The sequence below is a fragment of the Saccopteryx leptura genome, chromosome 2 (assembly GCF_036850995.1).
Source record: "Saccopteryx leptura isolate mSacLep1 chromosome 2, mSacLep1_pri_phased_curated, whole genome shotgun sequence".
NCBI classification, from domain to species: Eukaryota; Metazoa; Chordata; class Mammalia; order Chiroptera; family Emballonuridae; genus Saccopteryx; species Saccopteryx leptura.
In genome coordinates, this window is record NC_089504.1 from 342540685 (window position 1) to 342551760 (window position 11076).

Here is an 11076-nt window from a genome sequence, read left to right on the forward strand (position 1 = left end):
ACGCCCTCTGAGGACCGTGGCCCCTCTCGTCTCTTTCTGTCTCTCTCGGTTTTCCTCGTAACCGACCCTCGAGGCGTCTCCTCTCCCAGTCCCAGTCCCAGTCCTAGTTCCAGTCCCAGTCCCCCTTGGCTCTCCCTAATTCTTCCGGTGGCCCTCTCTTCCATTCGCTCTTTGGTCTTTACTCTCCCCTTCCCTACGGGAACCTCTTCTCAGACTCTCGCCCTCTCCTCATCTCACTCCCTCAGACTCTCCAGGCTCTTATCCTCCCCTCCACAGTACCGTCCTCCTGCCCCGCCCCTCTAGATGGGCGGAGCCTTACCGCCCCCGGCCCAATTAGGCGACGGTCTCGGCTTCAGCCCCACCCATCGCGGGCGCTGAGTAGAGCGAGCGGGTGGAGCGGGGCGGGGCAGAGGGGGCGTTGGCCCCAAAGCTAGGAGGCGGGAGGAGTGAGGCTGGAGGCTGCGGCCGCGGCGTTCAGTCCAGCCGCGCAGCGGGAGGGAGGCGCGAGGCAGGACCCGGCGGCTGGGCTCGGCAGCGCATCCAGCGCAGCGCGGCGCCCCGGGTCCTGCCCGATGCCCGCAGCCCCGCGGGACCGCCCTTGAGCGCGGGCTCCTCGCCCGCGCCCCCCACCCGCCGGCACCATTGCCCCGACGGCGCGGCCGGGTGGCCCGGCGCTCCCCAGGCTCCGCGCCGGCCGGAAGACACTGCTGGCAGCCGCCGCAGGAGTGGTGATGCTGCTGGTGCTGGTGGTGCTCATCCCCGTGCTGGTGAGCTCGGGCGGCCCGGACGGCCACTATGAGATGCTGGGCACCTGCCGCATGGTGTGCGACCCCTACCCCGCGCGGGGCCCCGGCGCCGGCGCGCGGCCCGACGGCGGCGACGCCGTGAGCGAGCAGAGCGGCGCGCCCCCGCCCTCCACGCTGGTGCAGGGCCCCCAGGGGAAGCCGGGCCGCACCGGCAAGCCTGGGCCCCCCGGTCCTCCGGGGGACCCAGGTCCTCCGGGCCCGGTAGGGCCGCCCGGGGAGAAAGGTGAGCCGGGTAGGACCGGCCCTCCTGGGTTGCCGGGCGCGGGGGGCAGCGGCGCCATCAGCACCGCCACATACACCACTGTGCCGCGAGTGGCCTTCTACGCTGGCCTCAAGAACCCTCACGAGGGTTACGAAGTGCTCAAGTTCGATGACGTGGTCACCAACCTAGGCAACAACTACGACGCGACCAGCGGCAAGTTTACGTGCAACATTCCCGGCACCTACTTTTTCACCTACCACGTCCTCATGCGCGGCGGCGACGGCACCAGTATGTGGGCTGACCTCTGCAAGAACGGCCAGGTGGGCCCGGCGGGGGCACAGGGTTGGCCTGGGGCAGGGGACACAAGGCGCCCGGGGCATCTGGTTACCGGCTCCGAGCCCAGGTGAAAATCCTACAGCGGCCGGGCTTAAGACCTCGCATGCGGGGGACGGTCGGGGCTGGCTGGTTCCTCTAACTCCTCAATTCCTGGGCGCCAACTCCAAGGCGGACGCTGCTGGGCACCCGTGGCATGGAAATGTGGAAGATAAATCACACTAGTGAGAGTGCCTGGCTCCCGGGCGCGGACTGGCCCTTGGGGGCTTGGCCCTTGGGAAGCGGCATCTGAGATCTGGGAGTCTGGTTGACACCAATGGGAGAGTAAGGGCGGGCAGGGTGGGAAAATGCAGCCTCGGCGCCTGCGGGCTCTCAGGTGCACGGCTTCGCGCGCAAGCCGGGAAAGCGAGCTGTAGATGTTTTGGGCACTAAAGCGAAGGGAGCCTGACGCGCAAAGCCTTCGCTGCAGTACATCCTCTTGCCCTTGGGAAGGGACCACTGGGCCGATCTGACACCCTTTGTAAAATCCAGGACTGCGAGCTTGGCACTGTGTTAGAGCTACCGATGCAAGAAGGTAGCCTGAGGGTATTGAGGGGGGCGGTGAGTTTTTCCTCCTGAGACGGGCAAAGAGGTGGAAACTCTCCTTCTTGGTCTCCCAGCTGCAACTCCTGACTCCTGGAGCGTGGGAGAATCCTCTTCGTTCCCTGGCCCCATCCAGAGCAGGCAGGAGTCAAGCACACAGGGTTTTCGGTACAGGCACCTGCAGTGCATGGTGCTTTTCTTGGAACTGCTGCCCAGGACCAGTCTTGACCTAACCCTGCCCCAGGGCAACAGTTTTGCCCAACTCCCTTCCCTTTTGATACCCCTACCCTTCCCAGTGGCCTGGGGTCCTTGGAGATGATCAGGCCAAACATTTGGGGGGAAGAAGTGGACCTGCTCAGGCCAGAACTAAAGCTAGGCTAGTGGGAGTTGGGAAGGAATCTCCTGTGACTGAGGCCTAAGACTCTGTTGGAACCCCTCCCACTAGAGCACTGTCCTGAGGTAGACTCTGGGCTGGCAGTGGGAGTCGGCAAAAAGCTGGCGACCAAGTGCTTATAAGTAGTTACCCCACCCCCACCCTTTCTACCCACTGCCTGCTTCTCTCTCTGGTTTCTACCTCTCCCCTGCCTCTTTCTTCTATCTCTGTCTCTTGTGCCTCTCTCTGTGTCTACCAGACCTACCTGTCCCTTCCTGGGTTTCTGTCCTTCTCCAGGTTTAACCCCATCTCATCTTCTCTATTCTTTGGGTGTCTCTCTTGCACTTATGTTTATTAGGCTTCCCATTGTCTCTCCTCTTTGTCCTTGGTTCCTGACCTAAAGGGGGGCCCCAGTATCCTTTGAGGGCTCATTCTGCAAACAGCTCCACGATTCCTTTTATTAATCACCAATAAGGGATGCAGCAATGTCACCTTTGTCAATGGAATTTCTTTTTTTTTTTTAATCTATATATTTTTTTGTATTTTTCTGAAGTTGGAAATGGGGAGACAGTCAGACAGACTCCCGCATGCGCCCAACTGGGATCTACCCAGCATGCCCAACAAGGGGCGATGCTCTGCCCATCCGCGGCGTCACTCTGCCACAACCAGAGCCATTCTAGCACATGAGGCAGAGGCCACAGAGTCATCCTCAGCGCCCTGGCCAACTTTGCTCCAATGGAGCCTTGGCTGCGGGAGGGGAAGAGAGAGACAGAGAGGAAGGAGAGGGGGAGGGGTGGAGAAGCAGATGGGCGCTTCTCCTGTGTGCCCTGGCCAGGAATCAAACTCAGGACTCCTGCATGCCAGGCCGACGCTCTACCACTGAGCCAACTGGCCAGGGGCATGTCAATGGAATTTCTTCCTTTCCCAAAGAAAGTTTGGGCTGCCCAAGCTGAAATTTCAGAGAGCTGGGGTCTCAGCTTGCCTGGAGAGCCTAGGTCCACCAGTAGGACCTAGACCCTGAACCACCTCAGGAGATTGCAGCAGGGGCCCCAAGATAAGGCAAGAGGAGGCCCCAAAGATGGTGTATGCTTGGGGTAGGTGCACTTGCTTCAGTCACTGGGAGCTGAAACCGACTCAAAAGCCTCTTTTTTCCGCTCCAGCTGGGGCAGCTCATTGGCAGAGCCTGACAATGAGGTGGGATCACAGGCTAGTAGAATAAAGGAAGTGGCTTTGACTAGGAGTTTCAAAGACCCAGCATTTTTACAGTTATCCTGACCATTCCCTCCTCCCCCTCCAAAAAACAAGACAAATAGTGGGGCAGATGTCCCCTTCCCCGACACCCTTGGTGACCTCTCCTTCCAGATTATCCAAGAGACTCATTTAATCTCACTAATCATTCCACATAGGAGTTTTGAACCCCAATGAGGAGCCAGGTTTGTGACTTGTTTCCAGGGATTCAACCTGCTAGCCCTCCGGGACTTCATAGTCTGTGTAGGGGAGACAGTAGTAACCACACAATAATATGCCTTGGCAATTACTGGTATGGCATTAGAGGAGCACTGGGAGCCCACCTGGCAGTCCCTGTCCACAAATGTGTTGGCTAGAGGGAGTGATTCAGTAGAACCTGCCCTGGCTCAGACCAACCTGGTTGGGAGAGAGGATGGTGAACCTGGTACCCCAAGGTGAAGGGAAATGGCTAGAGAGAAAATAAAAAGGTCAAGTGTAGGGAACAGCTGCCTCAGAGGATATTCAAGTGAGCAGAGGAAAAAATGATGGGTCTAGGATGGATGGGAACAGAAGAGGGGAGCTTGCACTTCCCTTGCCTTCAAGACCAGGGGCAACCATGGGCTCTGTGCTTTTCTTCCTGGCTTCCTGACTGCTGAGAGGCTTCCAGAATTTCTTCAGGAAGGTAGGGCTGCATCTGAGTCCTGGCTCTTCCCTGGGCAAGATGGGGAGGAGGGGAGTCACCACCTTTCTACCTGGTGCTGAGGCCCCCTGTCTTCCTTGTCCTAACCTCACTGGCCCTTCTCACCAGGGCTAACTCCAGGTCACTACTGCACAGCGTAATGGCACCAAGCTCTGGTCATTAGCACACGGGGACATGAGGAGCCTGAGGAAGGGGCCCTAGGCTGTGGCTGGTACCCTGGGTGAGATGAGCTCCCTGAAGCTGTCTCTAAGATCCACATTTCAGATGGGTCAAGGAGAATATGAAATTGATAAATTGGGCTGGAGGAGAGGAGGAGAGAGGGCTGTGCGGGGACAGGCTGGGGCCTATGGGAAGGTGAATATTATAAATGAGCATGGGCTTACATAGGAGTCTGAGTGAGGTGAGAGGTGCTGGGCTATTAATTGAGAACTGTGATATAAAGACCTAACTGGAGATATGCCTCTTGCCTACTGGTGAGAGAAGGGCCTCCAGCTATCCTCCCTGGCCTGTACTGGCTTTCAGATAACACGGTGTCTGGCACAGCAGGGACCCAGTAAAAGTATGTCCCCTGCAGGTGAGGCTAGCTGCCTATGGAAGGCACACCTATACATCCAAGACCCCAGCATTGACCTGGGGGCAAGGGCACATTTTCTGGTTTCTCCCCACTCCTTCCACGCCGCTGGACAGACCACTGCCTCAGTTTCCCTTCCTGGCAACCTGTGAAGTGGTGATTCTATGGCACCCCCTCTTGACAAGTCCCAGGCTTGCTTTCCTGATTCTATGGTAACCTCAATTCCCCAGACTTTCCTTTGGCCCCCAAGAGGAACTAGATGCCTCAACTCTTTCTAGTCTTGGACAGAGAATCGGGACCCCTGGGTTCCGTTCCTGGATCCCTCGCCATCTAAGCACGGAAGGGCATAAAATCTCCCTGCCTCCTTGGATAATTAGGATAATCACAGCAACAATCATGGTGATGAATAAATAATAAACATAAGCATAACAGTTCTGATGCCTGTCACATCACCAGGAGATTCCTGATGACAGATGACTGTATTCTAATGAATTTTGCTATTAACAAGCACTGTTTAAATGAGTTAAGGCTAAATTAATCTGGGTAATAAAAATAATTGTTATTAGTAGTAATTTATTAACAAAGATAATGAAATGCATGTGTAATAATAAATACTATCAGGATTAAGGCCCAGGGAACAATACAAAAGTTGGCTGCTTGCTTTGAGCTCTTTTTTACTAGCTCAAAGCCCCAACAAGATTAAACATTTTTTTCTTCACCATCAAAAGGCTTTTATAAAGATGGCAGTGGTGAGGCAGGATCTTCTCATCTATTTTCTAAACAGAGAAACCAGCTTCTTAACAAACAAAGTCTCCCCCCTCATTTGATTTCCTCCAACCTTTCAGTGGACAATGAGTTTTCCCAGCTAAGTGCCCCAAACAGTTCCTTCCCAGGTTGGGGAAGAAAAGACTGGGGAGAGAGAAGATGGCTGGAAGGATCTGAGCTTTAAATGGCAGTCTGCATGCAAATATGTTGGGTCCTCCCAGCTTTGGCACAGCCGACCTGCAGCCCAGTTTCTGGCCCAGAACGATGGGCTCCTCTGCTTTGGGTTGGTCCAGCCCCGTTAGCCCTGGGGGAGCTGCTTTCAGAAAAGCAGAGGCATGGAGTGGGGCTCTTGAGGAGCCTGGCTGCGTGAACCCCACTCACTGTAGCCTCCCTCCAACACAAGCCAGCACCTTGGAGATGGCTCCTCTCTTCCCATTCACCACCCAGGTTATCCAGGAGGTGTCCAGGTCCTGTGGTTCAGGCCTTGCCATCACCTCGGCTGTGGAGGAGGAATGCCTAGAGGGAATTTGTCCACCACCACCCACCCTCAATATCTTATGATTACAATCAGAGTCAGCAAAAGTGACGGGGGCCGCCCTCAAACACTATGCTGGTATTTTCTTGCCTGGTTGTCCTACCTATTCCTCCATCAAAACAAGGACCAGCAAGGATATCAGATCAGACTGAGGATCACAGAAGGATATAAGGGCTCCCTTCTTCCCACCCACTTCCTTTCTGCCACCGTGGGCTAAGACAAGAGTCAGAAATCCTCTCTGAGTGAGGTAATAGTCACGGGTATGGCTACAGCTCCTTGGAGGCCAGTGTGCAGGTCCAATCTGAGCTTTGGAAGGGGAAATAATTACCAGTCCTTCCATCTCACCGCTCCGGGATGACAGACTTCAGAATACACTTCAGACAAGGAGTCCAAACATCAGGTCCTGGTACTGGAGTGGTTGCTTACCAGCAACCTGGCATTGATCTAGTTCCCTGACCTCTGGGGCCCAGGGGTACCCTGTGTCCTTCTGATATGAGAACAGGTGGATGTAACTGAAAAATAAGTAGTCATTATTACAATTAAAGCAGAGAGGAAGAAATGATGAGAGAGGTGGCTCTCTGTCCTTGAGGGTTCAGGGAAGTCCTCTCTGCAAGGAGGGAGTTCCAGGCTGGGCCATTCTGGGGGCATTGTTGAAGTTCTCAGCAGGCCAGGTGGTAAGACCTGGACAAGTTAAGGAAGCAGACTCCACCTTGACTCCCAATTCAGACCCACCTAAAACACATATTATGATTGGAAAGGGGGGTAGGGAGGATGGGAGAGAAGCAGGCTGAGAGCCCTGATGGGGCTGGAGGCGGGGCTTTTAAGGCTGTAACTGCCTTACATCTGACAGTTCCCCGCCCTACGTGTATGACCCGCTTCTCTCCCTCCTCCCCCCCTACCCTCTTGCACACACCCCTACTCCCCCACCTCCAACCTCCCTTAGGTGCGGGCCAGCGCCATTGCCCAGGACGCAGACCAGAACTATGACTACGCCAGCAACAGCGTGATCCTGCACCTGGACGCGGGCGATGAGGTCTTCATCAAGCTCGATGGAGGCAAAGCGCATGGCGGCAACAGCAACAAATACAGCACGTTCTCCGGCTTCATCATCTACTCTGATTGAGTTCCCCGCATCCCTGAACACCCTCAGGGCTCTCCGTCCTGCCGGGCAGAGAATGACCCGTCCCCCCACCCACCTCTTCGCTGCCGAGCCTGCTGCCGCTGCCGGCCCTCCCCGGCTAAGACGCCCCGGCCCGTCTTCACTACAACCCGGGCTCGGCCAGTCGCGCCCCGTCCTAGTCCTGGAGAGGCAGACAATGTTGACCGCCCGCTCCGCCCCACCCCGTCCCGCACTGTATATTTGTACAATAGGACTGTTTATTGCCCACCCTTCCCGCCTGCCTGCCCAAGCCTGGGTCCCAGTCTGGAAGAGTCGCTTCTCGAGCTCAGATGCATTGCCGTCCTGCTCCTGGCTGCAGGGTGACACCGCCTGGCAAAGGGGTGGGATGGGGTCTGGATAGCATAACAGCACCCCCAAAGCCTGACCCCCAGTCATGTCCCGTCTGACCAAAGCTAATAAAAACAGTTCCACCCTCTGGATTTTGGTCTGTGCCCTGGGGAGAAGTTGCAGAAGGGGACCATGATCCTGCCCCTCCTCAGACTAGGAAGGGGTCTGCTGGAAGCTGCCGGTGGATCTGGGGGAAGCCAGGTGCCAGAGTTAGAGTTGCTCAGGAAGAAGTGGGCCAAGGGGCCCAGTGCCCACCATAGCCCAATTGGACTTGGTTGGGCAACTGGAATGGGGAGCTGCTCAGTTATATCATCATCCTCCGTGGTGGATAAGTTCCATTTCATCCTTGAAAATGACATCAGTATTCCCAGGGCACAGCAAGCTTAAACTGGAGGTGCAAGCTCTCATCCAGTGCCACCATATGTTAACCTGGGCAAGTCATTCTTCTCTGACTCAGTTCTGGGTTAAGGACAGCCTTTGCACTAAAAGTTGGTTGACCTTGGCCCAACCACTTCACCTCTGGGCCTCAGTTTTCTCATCTAAAAATGTAGGTGACCTACCTCACTTGACTGGGAACTAGAGATATAATGGATGTGCTCAATAAACATAGTTTTCATTATTTATACATCACTTTAAAGTTTGCAAAAAATGCTTTCAGGTATGTCATCACAAGTTTCCCAAGAGCCCTGGGAAGTTGGATGAGTAGATTTAGTTCTTCCAGCAAGGTTAAATAGCCTGCTTATTGTGACACAATCACTAAGTTCTATGATTGCACCTGAGTCCAAGAAGCCCTGTTCCTTGGAGACAATATACTAAGTCTCTTTGACCTGCCACTGCCTGTAACTGGGGCCATGACAGTCACACAATTAAGGCATTCATAAACAATAACAGCTAATATTTAGGGAGCACCCACTCATAGAGGGACTGTATAAAAATCTCATGGAGTGTGTGTGTGTGTGTTGGTAGTGGTGGGGTGGACTGGTAGGAAATGCTCCCATGCCCTTTTATGGATACTGTTATTTTATCTCAAATGATGAGGAAACTAAGGTTTGGAGAAGTTAAATAATTTGCCAAGTTTGCAAAGCTAGGAAGAGTCAAATGCCAGTATTTGAACCAAAGGCCGTGCTCTTACCTGGTACAACCTATTTCATAAAGATCTGGGATCTCCAGAGCAAAACTGAGGAAGGATGGCATTAAGACAGCTCAGCCTCCCTCCCCGTCACGTTCAGCCCTGCCACTTTCTCCACTCCTGCCCTGCAGAAGCTTGGTTTATTTATGAGCATTTGCCCTGAGCAGCAGCCATGGGGTAGGCCTTTTGGAGAATCCCAAGGCTCTACATTGAGGGAAAGGTCCCATCTGGCCTCCCCCACCCCCCATCCTGCTGGCTCAGCTGGAGAGACAGGAAGGAGGGGTGGCCTCCCTTCCAGTCAGGCCCCATGTATGGTCCATTGTCATGGCTGGCAGACTTGAATGACTTTCTTTATCCTCCCTTCTCTCCCCTGCTTCCCCCTACTGCCAGCTGTGGCCATTTAATAAAATTAGCTTAATACTTGTTCCTTCCCTGTGGGGTCTGGAGATTGAAATCTGCAGGTCCTCACAAACCCAATAAAACCCCTGGCAGATCTGGCTGGAATGAGTGCTACCTAGGGAAGAGTGATTAGATTAGACAGTGCTACCCCCCTACCCCCATTGCTGCCTACAGACCCCTGTGATTTTTTTTTAATGGACACTTTGACCCAGAATTATCCAGCTACCACACATGGGGACAGCCTACTACTGCCCAGAGTCCACAGGGACTGGTCTAGGACCTCCACTACAACAAAAAGCATGTTAATCATTTCTGTAGGGATTTCTGTAGGGAGTGGCTGGCTGGCTGACTTTGTTTTCTTTCTTGTGACTGGATGATCCACATGTCATTTTGGGAGAAGGGCCTGAAGTCTCCATTTTGCAGATGAGGAAATCATAGTCTGAAGAAAATTCATGACTGCCTATGATCATGTTGCAAGTTTGTGGCACAAGTGGGACTGGACTGAAGCCAAGGACTGTCTCTTTCTTTGCGGGGTACCAGGAGTGTCCAGCAGTGCCAGTTGTCAGCTGCTTGTCAGTAGGGCAGCATCTCAGTTATAAGTGACCCTGTTGGGGAAGTGTCCTCCCCATCAGACAGGGCCTTCCCACGGGCAAAGTTGTTTTTTTTTCCCTCAGACGTGGGACATCCAAGGTCAAGAACTGTGTTTCCCCAATCAGAATATAAAGCTTCCTGAAGGCAAGATCCATGTCTCCTCCATCGGTTTGGGGGTCCTTAAAGACAGTGTTTAGAGTGAGCTGAGGGCAAAGTGAGTATCTCCACTGAGACTGGGGGTTAGGGGGCTTCCTGGATGCAGAGACAGTAGCTCCTCTCTCAGTGGCTCTAAGGGTAGACATTGCACTTTTTCTATAAACTAGGAATTTTTGAGACCAGACCCTGGGACTGTGAGTTCCTCAAAGGACAGACCCTGTCTCCTAAACCAACTAGGAGCTCTCTGAGCATGGGAGCTGTGTCTCCCTCTCCGATCAGAAGTTCCCTGAAAGCAGGACATGTGTCACCTCTCCTCAGTTAGGGGCTTTTCTGGCACCGAAACATTCCAGAGCACAGGGTTGGCTGCGGGGTCGAAAGGAGGTTGGACGGCCGGAATGGCAGTTCCACTCTGGAAGAGGGAAGGAAGAAGCCTTCCCAGGCTGCCTTCATTTTAGGAAGATGTGTGATTAGTTAAAGAATAATGTCCCTGCCAGGAGGTGTGAGGATGGAGGTGCCCCCGGAGCTCATTCACATAAGGAATGGCAGGCCATCCTGTGCCCAGGCAGTTGCCAGCCCTAGGGACTGGTACTGCTCTGGTTTCTCGGGTCATGGGGACCAGAAGGGTGTGGAAGCCCACTGCTGGGGACTGCCCTAATTGGATGACTTTGCAGGAAAGCCAGGCAGGTGTGCTCAGCTCTCCCTGCTCTAGCTTGCTACAAACACATCTACCATGGAGAGGTCTAGGGGTTAATTGCCTCCTGCCTCACTCCTGGTAACCGATATTTCATTTACTGCTCAGAGGGGGAGCTGCCCAGAGAATCAATCCTGGACAAGCGTCCGGAGACAGGGGAGCTGCGAAGGCATGGGAGCTGTTTCTAGGAGGATCTCTGGGCACCAGAGGAGGAGGAGGCAGGAAACGAGGACCCAGAGAAAGGGGCCAATTGCTCAAGGCTACTCTGGGCCTCACCTACGTTCTACTGACCTGGACAACAGCTCCAGGATTGCCTAGGGCTGGGAGAAAATCAAAGGGGTCCAGACGCTGCAGGACCCCAGCCGGCAGTGCTGTTTTCCCTGCCCTGGTTCCTTCTGCATCTATTTATCTGGTTACCCCCATAAGCTGTAGCAGGTTAGATGCTGTTAATAAGGTTATTTTCACAAGCAATGAAGGTATATCTCAAAAGTGGAGCTGGAAGTGTCAGC

General features: G+C 54.3%; 1 protein-coding gene across 1 annotated transcript; it reads left to right on the forward strand.

Moving 5' to 3' along the window:
* The first annotated feature begins 490 nt into the window (after positions 1-490).
* Positions 491-7691, forward strand: C1QL1 (complement C1q like 1). Its single transcript, XM_066366304.1, has 2 exons — positions 491-1328; positions 7038-7691. Exons 1-2 carry the CDS (start codon positions 732-734, stop codon positions 7215-7217), a joined length of 777 nt encoding a protein of 258 aa, XP_066222401.1. The 5' UTR covers positions 491-731; the 3' UTR covers positions 7218-7691.
* The last annotated feature ends 3385 nt before the right edge of the window (positions 7692-11076 follow it).

Bases quoted from the DNA above. Each gene is read 5' to 3' on its own strand.
- C1QL1 (XM_066366304.1), top strand. From the start codon at position 732: ATGCTGCTGGTGCTGGTGGTGCTCATCCCCGTGCTGGTGAGCTCGGGC. The intron at 1,329-7,037 runs GTGGGCCCGGCG...AACCTCCCTTAG, and splicing joins ACCTCTGCAAGAACGGCCAG to GTGCGGGCCAGCGCCATTGC.